Consider the following 10,935-nt stretch of genomic DNA (forward strand, 5'->3'; position numbering starts at 1 on the left):
CTGTTTCTTCTCTGCTTCTCATTTCCCTTCACTCTGAAAACACCAGCATTTGTAGCAAAAGAAGCTCTCTCAATCACATAATAACGCACAGTGGCAGTTATAGCACTACTTAAGCCTATTTCCCAATTTCTTTTAGACTGGATCTTATTTCTTGTCCTGGAGACCCAGATGGACATGTCCCCTTGGCCGAATCCACTCTCTAAGGAGACTTGGTCTTTTCTGTCCCTTACCTCCTTCTCAGGATGACTGCTTCTGATTTCTGGGGCCCTCTTCTCACGCTTGAGAGGCAATAGCATGGGGATTCTGGGCTGTGACCACCTTTGGGTTTCAGGTGCGGTTCCTGGAGCAGCAGAACCAGGTGCTGGAGACCAAGTGGGAGCTGCTGCAGCAGCTGGACGTGAACAACTGCAGGAAGAACCTGGAGCCTGTGTACGAGGGCTACATCAGCACCCTGCGGAAGCAGCTGGAGACACTGTCAGGGGACCGGGTGAGGCTGGACTCAGAGCTGAGGACCATGCAAGATTTGGTGGAGGACTACAAGAAGAGGTGAGTGGAGAGGCACTGGATAGTTTTGTTACAGATGAGGTTTGGATTTTGAGGCAGCATTTTTGCCTTCTGAGATCCTTTGCTGATCCCACTGAAACTTCTTTTCCTATAAAGAAGAGAGAGAGAATCAGACAGGATGAGACTCAGGAAGAAAAAAGAGCTACCCCAAATGGTGTTCTGAATTGCCTAGGAAATGGTGTGCTTAATTTCTAACATGGGCAATGGAGGGGTGGGAGGAAGAGAATTGTCTCAAAACCAGATGGACAGCACAAATGGCTTTGTAGCCCCTGCTGAGTGAAGTTTTCTGTGGGAATTCCCAGAACACGAGACACCCCACCAATCCCAGAACAAATCTTAAAGCTAAGCAAAAATAAGTTTTTAAAACGTTTTTCATAATGAATCATATCTGTGCTGCTGAATGCCACCATTAAAGAGAATAATCGATAACATACTTGAAAACAGAGAGCATTTCTACCCCCCAGTTGAGCCAATGGAGAAAGAGTGATACATCCGGGCTGAGTGCGAACTGATATTTGGGCGATTTGCTTCCAGGTGCCAGGATTTCTGGTGATAGATGACTTCTGCCACATTCAAGGGGCGGAGATGGTCACATCTGAGTAATTTCCTTGTTCCATGTTTGATCTGCCTGCCCATTCCTATTCTGAAGTCTCCCTAAGGCAGGACTCTGCATGGAGATCCTGAGGGAGGAGATGACATGGTCCCTGCCCTCTGAAAACACTCAGATTGTGGAGACAGTCTTAAAAAACCCTTTCGGGTAGCTCCCAATCAGTGGAAATAAATCCAGTGTGGATTGAGATTGAGGGAAATTAAAATGGGAATATCGGAGTCCAATGGAGGTTTGAGCAGGATTCTGGAAAGAAGAGAGGGCTGCCCAGCACAGCCCAGATGTCCAGGTCAGAGGCATCCAGGGGCTGTGCTGTCTCTGGGCTTTTCAGAGTGGAAAGACCATGTGTTCCAGAATTACCACCCACTAGTTGAATGACCATGGGTTAGTCTCTTGATCCTCTGTTAACTTTAGTTTTGATATTTATAAAAATCAGATACTGATACCTGCCTTGCCACCTATAAGAGCAGTTAAGAGCAGTTTAGTGCAGGAGTCCCCAACCCCTGGGCTGCACAACGGTACCAGTCCATGGCCTGTTAGGAACCAGGCCTCACAGCAGGAGGCGAGCGACAGGTCAAGCAAGAGAAGCTTTATCTGCATTTGCAGCTGTCCCCCAGCGCTGGCATCACCACCTCAATGCTACCTCAAAGCATCAGACATTAGAGTCTCATAGGAACACCAGTCCCTGGTGCCAAAAAGGTTGAGGACTGCTGGTTTAGAAGGTAAAGCCAGACAGTAATGTATTAACAGTTCTCAAAAGAACCAAAGTGCTAGATACATGTAAGGCATTGGTCCTTGTCAGAAGCCCTAGCTTTGGATACTAGATTTCTTCTCCAAGTGGCTTAGTAATTCATGTATACATATTGATTCTTGCAACGATGAGACAGGATTCTAGTCCTATATATTTTTTCATTCTTATCTAAGTGCTGGGAAACTTTGTTCATTCAGATAGATTTTAATGGAGGGAGTTTTGCAAGAGCAGTGTTACTCAGTTCTTTGAATGCCTTTCCAGTTTTTCTGCTTTTTCTTTCTCCCATAGTACTTGTTATTTTCTAACATGCTATATAATTTACTTGTTTGTTATGTTTATTGTTTCTCTCTCTGCTCCACTAAGGCAGGTATATTTGTTTGTTTTGTTCATCGACTTATCCTCAGTGGCTATAAAGTATCCCATATTTGATATATATATTTCTTAGATAAATCATTTTGTGTCAAAATCACATTATGACTCATTACTAAAGATCATTTTTAACAAGCTGTCAACTGACAACTCAGCTCTTTATTTTTGTTGAGAGCAAAAATTGAAAAACACCTGACTTGCAAAAAGGATTTGTCAATAAAGTCATTTACCTTTCAAATTTCTGGGAAGTTTTTTTAAAACCAGTTTTACCAAGACTGGTTAAATGGCCACTGTTTATATATCATGCTCTGTCCCTTTGGGTAATGTGTTTAATCCAGTAGACCAAAAAAGACTGGGAACATAAAATCATTGTTAGTATTTAATACTCCTCTGCAAATTCTTTACTTAAAAAAATAATGTTTTAATCCTACTTTTTATATACGTGTACATACACATACACACATTTCCAAAACTTTAGAGCTGCATATTTAGCTCATTCACTTTATAGAAAACATCTGCCATCTAGCTTAATTTGGAAAGCCAGCTTTCATTGTCAAACAAGAGAAATAAGAGTTGCTTTCTATCAGAAATAGTCTGGTTTCATTTCTAAATTCAAATAAAAATATAAATATGTACTTTGGGGACTATTACAGAATCCACTAAGCAATAAACTAAGAGCTACATCTTGTACAGTAGGTTATTGAAAACATTCAAGATTAAAATAATGTAGATTTAATACAATTAATATATCTATGTTCTAAAACGAGATAAGTCAATATGCACTTTGTCATGATTTAACTTTCAATTATGCATTGTAATGTATTTTTAAAATGATAAGTTATTTATATAAAGCCAATAGTACCACAGAATGCATTGTTTCTCTTTGTAAATGTGTGTATGCCCATTGAATTCTGATGTTTGGTTTCTAGAAGTAAATAATGAGAAATTATTTGTAACAAATGAATGTCATTAGTTTTGCTAGCCATCATGATCAATTCTTTTCTATGTATTTTACGAAGTAGAGAGATTTAAACTGCTAAAATCTAATTGGTCTGCAACTAGCATATGCTTTTTCGGTTAATAGGAGGAAGATAAAATTGAATATTTACTAAGATAAAATGAGATAAAGATTGGTTGTAATAGAAACTATTACACAATATAATAGAAACTATTACATAAATAAATAGAAAATATTTCATAATATAACTCGATAAAAGGTTTTCAATTATCTTTTGAAAAATACGCATGGAATCTGAGACAAATCACGTAAAATGTTTTCTGTATGTTTTATCCAGTGTAACTAGGAAAATCTGGCAATCTCAGAAAATGTTCCAGTCCCATTTTAAATAACCTATTTCACTAACCTGTACTACTTCAGCCGTTCCACAAAGCTTTTCTTTTTCCTTAGCAGTCAGTGACATGCCTTAGGAAGGAGTAAAAGCCGGAAAGATTTCCTCATGTTAAAGTATATTTTAAAAAGCCACTTTCTAGCATTAATTATTTCTTTCCAACGCTCTGTTTTGTTTCCTTGCACAAATGTCCTGTAATACATTCATTGACAATAATAAGGGATGGGATAGTGAAGTCTTTAAGCGAAATGATCAACACTCTTACTTCCCTAGTCCACGATGTATCTGTATTAAGTACATCTCAGCCTCATCTGAACACCTATTTCCAAAATCTTGCTTCACCTGGAACAGAAATATGTATGAGACAGGTATAACATACAGCTCGAAGGCGAGATAGTGTTTTGTTCGGTGCCTGGGAGATTTTGCACTTTGGGCCAATGCACTGTACTATGGTGCCAGATGGCAACGAAATGCGTCTTTCTGCTGTCTCGGGGAGGGGGTGGTTGTGAAAGGAAGGTGGAACAGTGGAACCTGCATGACGACTTCCTCACAGTTGTCTTCCCAGGCATATCCATTTTAGGGCAGACTGAATATGAACTAAGGAGCTGGAAATGTATTCCTTTAAACCTGTCCTTGTCACATCCCCTTGAAGAAGGCTATCCATGTTCCAGGGGTACATGAACCCCCAGTTTGTAGACCACTGTCTTGCTGCTCTTGACATAGAGGTGATCACTAACTGCTTAGCGAGTGTTTGCAGGACTGAATTATCCCAATGGCCAAACTCTCCCCTTTCTTTGGCCCCATGTAGGTATGAGGTGGAGATTCACAGACGCACAGCTGCTGAGAATGAGTTCGTGGTTCTCAAGAAGGTAAGGGGAGCAACAAGGCAGGTGGAAGCCCAAAGGGCTCCCTGAGCACATCACGGTGATGTTTGTAGGCTGAGGAAAGGGACCTTGTAGGTACCTCCATCCCTTGGGCAGGGGAGACTGAGATTCTAATTTCCCAGATCCTTTCTCCAAGCCTGAGACACACACTATTTCCAGAACCTACCAGCTTAAAATTCAGGTATTTGCCACACTTCTGGTGCACCATTGCACCGCACATTTGTTGGTTTGCTCTCGGGTATGGGGCCGCCCTGTGGAGCATGGGGTAGGGGGAGTAAAGAGAGTAAGGAACCTGAGGCTCCTTGTGGCAGGGGTAAGGGGAGGGAGGGCAGTCGACCACTCTCTGTGTTCCCCAGGATGTAGATGCTGCCTACATGAACAAGGTTGAGCTCCAGGCCAAGGTGGACTCCTTGACAGATGAGATCAAATTCTTCAAGTGCCTCTATGAAGGGGTAAGGACCTGGTTGACCTCCTTGTGTGACCTGCCTCTCTTACAAGTAGCTTCTGGCCTTTGGCCTGGATGGTTGTATGGACCGAAGGCTGGCAGAGTAGCCCCTCAGTTCAGTGCAGCTGACTTTCGCTGAGGCTCTACTATGTGCTGAACGATGAGGTGGGCTTTGAGAAAAACATGATGGAGAAGAAATAATTCCTACCCTCTAGGAATTCCAGTCTGGTAGGGAAAACAGCATATAGATGAACTTTGGGAGAGCAGAGTGAATGGTGAATTCTGCCTGAGCTGTCAGAGAAGGCTTCTGGAGAAAGATGGGGAAAATCTCCATGGGGCATGATGCTCCAGCCCTAAAAAGCAGAACAAGTGAAGATACAGAGGCCTGAGGTGTGCTAAAGCATGAGGAGCCTGCAGAAGGGAAGGTCACTGGTGACTCGCTAGAGGGCTCTGAGTGCCATATAAGGAGGTCAGACTTGATTCTATGGGTGAAGGGTGGCCGTCGCTGCAGAGTATGGAATAAGGGTGGGAGCAGTCCCGAGGGCATGATGGAGAGGGTGGTCTCACATGGGCTCAAAGGACAAAGTGTGCATCTCACACCCAGCATGCATTGGCACTGGTGGCTTCTGTGGAAGGAGGGCAGAAAAGTCAGTGAGGAGTTTGCCGGGGAGGATCAAGAGATGTGCTCCCCTCATGGGGACCCCCTAACTTTCCCCTAGGAGATTGCTCAGATCCAGTCACACATCAGTGACACATCTGTCATCCTGTCCATGGACAACAACCGGGATCTAGACCTGGACAGCATCATTAATGAGGTCCGTGCCCAGTACGAGGAGATCGCCCTGAAGAGCAAGGCCGAGGCTGAGGCCCTGTACCAGAGCAAGGTGAGCTGCGTGCCAGTGTGTCAAGGCCCAGTGACCACATCTGCTGCCCTCTCATCATATGTGCATGAGTGCATGTATGTGCTCGTGTGTTTGCATGTGTGCATGCGTGCATGCATGTGCATGTGTGTGTATTTGGGCTGGGTGGAGATCTCCTTTGTCTTGGAGTTGGGCCTTGTGGAAATGCCTCCCTGTGGTCCAGGGAGATCAACCACAGTCTTGGCACGCGTTGGGGACATGTATGGGCCTTAGCCCTTCCTCTGCTGTGGCCCTTGCTGACAGCAGGAGCCACAGCAGCCACAGCCTTGATAAGATTCTGACACCATTTCTGTGGGTAATCCAGATATCTTGGCTTTTCTGATTTTCAACTTTGTCAAAATAAAGATAGGAAATTCAAATTCCACCAAGGCTCTCACATTTAAGAACCTGAGGATTCTGCTGAACTGGGTCAGGACCTTCTTATCCAGAAGGAAAGGGTTCTCTTTCTCTGTCTCCTTTTTCCCTTTCTCTCTCTCTTTCCTCCCTCCCTTTTGTCTATACTACCTGGGTAATGAGAACAGTATGTGGCCCTCCCCCCATGCTGAATGCTCTTAAAAGGTGAATGCTCAGCTATCCTGTTCTCCTCATATCTCATCCCCCAATCTCAGATCCAGGAGCTGCAGGTCACGGCGGGCCAGCACGGGGATGACCTCAAACTCACCAAGGCTGAGATCTCAGAGCTCAACCGGCTGATCCAGAGGATTCGCTCAGAGATAGGGAGTGTGAAGAAGCAGGTGGGTTCCACGCAATGAATCAGCTAACAGAATTTATTGAGTACCAATCTGTATAGGACCAAATATGGAAAAGGGTCCCTTTGGGCACTTATAATTCAAGAGAGAACAGTCCACGCCCATATAGAAGGAAGAAGCATCCATCCGCTGTGCAGCATGCCCCTTCAGTGCTGTAGGAGTCCTGAGGGGCTGGAACTGCCTGCAGCGGGTGGGATTAGAGGCAGAAAAAGAGAGCAGTAGGGGCCTGGAAAAAGAGCCAGCAGGAGCAGTGGACCTGAGGTGGACATGTGCATAGCATGTGTGCAGGGAGGAGAGATGTGGACTCTGAGCAGAAGGTCCATATGGGTTGGGTGGCAGGGAGCAGGACACCCTTAGGTAGGAAGAGGTGGATTATGGGCTCCTTCAAAGCTGGGCAATGGGGTTTCGAACTGATGCAGTTGGTAAAAGAGAGGTATTAGGAGGTTTCACATGATGAATCCATGCTGGAGGAAAGAGGGTCGGGCTGTGGCTTTTAGAGAAGAGTGGAGAAGAAAGAGCCTCCTACCGTGGCCTTGGCTCAGGGCTCTGCTCTGTGTTTGCCTTTCCCAGTTCTGAGGATGGGACATAGTTTTCCCTGGTTGGGCAACTTAGGTGTTGCCACTGAGGCTGTGAGCCACTCACTCAAAAAACTGTGGGTGTTTGCATGGCTGGGAGCCTGACCGGCAGAGGAGGGTGATGCCAGCTGGACAAGTCTAGAATTCTATCCGGCCTCAGGATCATCTGCCCTCCTTGGGGTGAAGCAAATGTAACTCTAGAGGAAGGGGACACATCAGAAAGAGAAGCCAGATACATAGATCTCATCAAAACTTCATCCAAGTGATCGGAACGCACACCCAAAACTACAAGGCTCAGGAAGCTCCCTGCTCCCTGCCCCCAAGCTTTCACGTAGACACCACAGAGCTCCACCTGCAGTTTCCTCCTGCAAGTTATGTTTTCACCAAACAGCAGATGTTTGTAAGCTTGTAAAACCAGTCGGTTTTTTTTTTTTAAGGCTATTGCCATGTAGCATGATTCTCTGAAGAATTTTGGAGGCAAGAAAGTGAGTGTGGCAGATTTATTGAACAGACATTTTATTAATAGGAACTTTATTAGTCCCCAATTTTTTGCCATGATTTACAAGATCCCCTAAAACAACCTTTACACTGTGAGTCAGAACTAAGGTCAGTTACCCGGAGACTTTTCAGGGTTGGCATTAGAATCTTACAGCCAATGTTACAGACCGAAAGAGTGAGAGCAGGCTCCATATGCCCACGCAGCCCACCTTCTCCGTGCCCTTTCCCTCCTCTCTTTCATGGCAAGAACGCTCTATTGTTATATGCCACAGCATGAGTTAGGATGAATCATGCCTAGAATTGAGGGAAGGACAGGTTCTCCTCTAGTGAAGTCCAAAAGTGATGAGGACCTGAAATGAAGGGAGGTCCTCTGAGCAAGATCTCAGAACCGTGCTCTAACTCAAAGCGCTCAATCCGCTTGCTCCTCAGTGCTCCAATCTGGAGACGGCCATTGCCGATGCTGAACAGAGAGGTGACTGTGCTCTGAAAGATGCCAGGGCCAAGCTAGACGAGCTAGAGGCTGCCCTGCACCAGGCCAAGGAGGAGCTGGGCCGGATGCTGAGGGAGTACCAGGAGCTGATGAGCACAAAGCTGGCTCTGGACGTGGAGATCGCCACCTACCGCAAGCTGCTGGAGGGCGAGGAGTGCAGGTGAGGACCAGATAGATATCTTTTGTCTGGAGCAGCTCTGTCTTTGCCTTAGGAAGACTGAAAGCAAACAGTTTGGTTCTGTTCAGGTCCTACTGAAGTAAAACTTGATAGAAAATGGATTTGACATGATGCAGTAGGAAAGACCAAAGTTAGACAGCAAGAAGAACTGAGTCATAAAAAATCCCAGAGAGGTGTTAGGAGAGGAAGTATTAACATCAGCAATGTTTGAGAAACAGAGCATCTCTGGCCCTTTGTGATGCTTTTTTAAGGGTAGATGGTGGGAGGGGCAGGACGGCCTCCAAGAGTCATATATGTTCAAGGTGGCTTTGGCAAAGATGGGGCCCTTGAAGCTGTGAGCTCATTCCTCTTAATTGTCTAAAACCGAGGGCATGACTAGAGGGAAGTGACTAGAGGAGGCACAGTTATCCCACACATCAGATAATCCCAAAGCCACTTTGATGGAAAGCTGACTCCTTGTAGCAGATTTTTCATCTTGGTTCTTCATTTCTTGAGAGGTCCTACTGAGTCTTATGGGAAGAAAGTAGTCTGGGATGGGGAAGAAGTTGAGACATTCTGAGAGGAGAGGCTAATTCACAGAGGAGACTCCCTGGATAGATGGGGTGATGGCTTATGGTGAGTTTATCTGTTTTCCTTCTCTCTCCTCAGGATGTCTGGTGAATACCCAAATTCTGTGAGCATCTGTAAGTACCTGTAGGACCCCGTTCTACCCTTGGTCACCTACTACAAGTCTAAGTTCCTCTAATTCCATGACACCAAGGAGAAGTCAGAAAACCAGAGTGGGTTCAGGGGAGATTTAGGAACACAAAGAGAGAGCTGGCTTTAGTCACCAAGGAGAAGCAATGGATGGAGAAAAATAATATCATGAAATACAAAAATATAACCTGTAAAAAGATCAAATGATACTCAACAGTGTGTAATCCAAGAGTCTATTGTAAGAATAATGCTTAATGGCTATATTCTATTTTTACTGAGGCCAGAACAAAATTAAGGCCCTGAATTGCAGTAAGAGGTTATTGAGGGGAACCTGAAAGGGGAATGAATGATAACTGAAATCACCTCCTCTGAATTAAAAAGCTAGAGAGAGTGCTGGGGAGGTGCTGTCATGTGAGAAGCAGGGACACTCTGGTAGCCTCTTTCTTTAGCAGCAGCACCCGAAGGCCTGCATGAAGGCCTTTCTTCATGCAGGGAAGTTCTCTGATTGAGCCGGTGGAAGCTGAAAGTCTGATAGTGGTAGACTGACACAGACGAATAGGAAAAGTTCAAATACATGGGGCCAAGTACATGAAAAATGATCTGCTGATGAAAATGTCCAAGTAAACTAAAAATACACAATAGAGAGAATCTGTCTCCATGTGAAGCCACCAAAGGGGAGAGTGAAGGGGTGGCCAGGATGCCCCAGGAGTACTGACAGAGTGTCGTCTTCTGCCCATTCCAGCTGTCATCAGCAACACTGGTGCAGGAGGGGCTGGCTTCAGCATGGGCTTTGGTGCTTCGAGCAGTTACAGCTATAAACCTGGGGCTGCAGACGTCAAAACCAAAGGCAGCTGTGGCAGTGAATTCAAGGATCCCTTTACCAAAACCTCTGGCAGCAGCTGTGCAACCAAAAAGAAGGCCTCCAGATGAAGGGCAGAAAGCTCCAGAACCCATCAACCTCCTCTCCTCTCCTGGGGTTCTTTTCCAAGTCAGGAAATGCTGCCCCTGTAACCACAATCTCAGTCCCCTCTCCTCCCTGTTGACGTCAGCAGGGGGGCAATGCTCCTGTGCAGGAAGTCCAATCTTGGGCACTTGGCGACCTCCTCCTTGGCCATCTTTTACTGGGTCACTGCCGCAAATGCAGAGATAACACACATACCCAGGATGCTTCCTTGCAGCCAGGTGCCGGCCTCTGTGTCCCCGTGTGTCTTTCTTGGGCCTTCATCACCAAGGAGCTCTCTTTGTCCTCTGGTTGGGTTCATGTCTCATTCTCTGCTTCTCCTTCAATAAACGCTCAATAAATGCCATTTGATTCTCAGTGTCAGTCTCTTGCCCAGGATGTCGACGTCTGCATCATCCCATCTAACTTTTCTTCCCCTAATTCTTGCTTTCCTCTGGTCTCTGGCCTGACACGGATCTTTGCTGTCTGGTTCTGGCCAGGTAGACTTGGAGCGAGAGCTGCTCCTAGTAAAAGGCTGAGATTTGTTACTGATGCACCTCTGGACAGGCTCAGGGCTTCTTGTGCATTGGGGTCCCTATTTCACACACTGGCCCTGTGAGACAGGCATCATCACCCCGTTACAGAGAGGCTCACACCATCCTCCATCCAGTTCTCAAAAGCGCTCCGTGTCCCACACTAATTGCCTCTCATTGTTAGAGTGATTGATCCTCCTTTTCATTCATCTCTTCATTCTCCTGCCAACCCGCCCCCCAATCCTGCTCCACACCACTGGCCTTGCTTTCCTTTTCTTCCAGCCAGATCTTTTTCACCTTAAAGTTTGAGGCCTGTATGCATATGTGTTTATGGATGCATCTGTATTTTTTTTATATAGCAGTGGCTCATTGGAAACTCCTTAGTGA

The 10,935-nt window shown here is 45.6% G+C and overlaps 1 protein-coding gene across 2 annotated transcripts in view; it reads left to right on the forward strand.

The window, feature by feature from the left end:
• The window catches only part of KRT72 (keratin 72), a 13,035-nt gene extending 3,024 nt beyond the window's left edge, over positions 1-10,011 (forward strand). The window contains exons 2-9 of one of the 2 annotated variants that reach the window (XM_011375866.1): positions 332-546; positions 4,449-4,509; positions 4,881-4,976; positions 5,689-5,853; positions 6,498-6,623; positions 8,141-8,361; positions 9,028-9,062; positions 9,818-10,011. In XM_011375866.1, coding sequence (XP_011374168.1) covers positions 332-546; positions 4,449-4,509; positions 4,881-4,976; positions 5,689-5,853; positions 6,498-6,623; positions 8,141-8,361; positions 9,028-9,062; positions 9,818-10,005 — 1,107 coding nt within the window. In that variant the 3' untranslated portion in view covers positions 10,006-10,011. The remainder of the gene's footprint in view (positions 1-331; positions 547-4,448; positions 4,510-4,880; positions 4,977-5,688; positions 5,854-6,497; positions 6,624-8,140; positions 8,362-9,027; positions 9,063-9,817) is intronic. The other variant, XM_011375867.1, reaches the window with a different exon arrangement.
• Positions 10,012-10,935: the final 924 nt, after the last annotated feature.

This window comes from Pteropus vampyrus, unplaced genomic scaffold (genome assembly GCF_000151845.1).
Source record: "Pteropus vampyrus isolate Shadow unplaced genomic scaffold, Pvam_2.0 Scaffold276, whole genome shotgun sequence".
Lineage (NCBI taxonomy): Eukaryota > Metazoa > Chordata > Mammalia > Chiroptera > Pteropodidae > Pteropus > Pteropus vampyrus.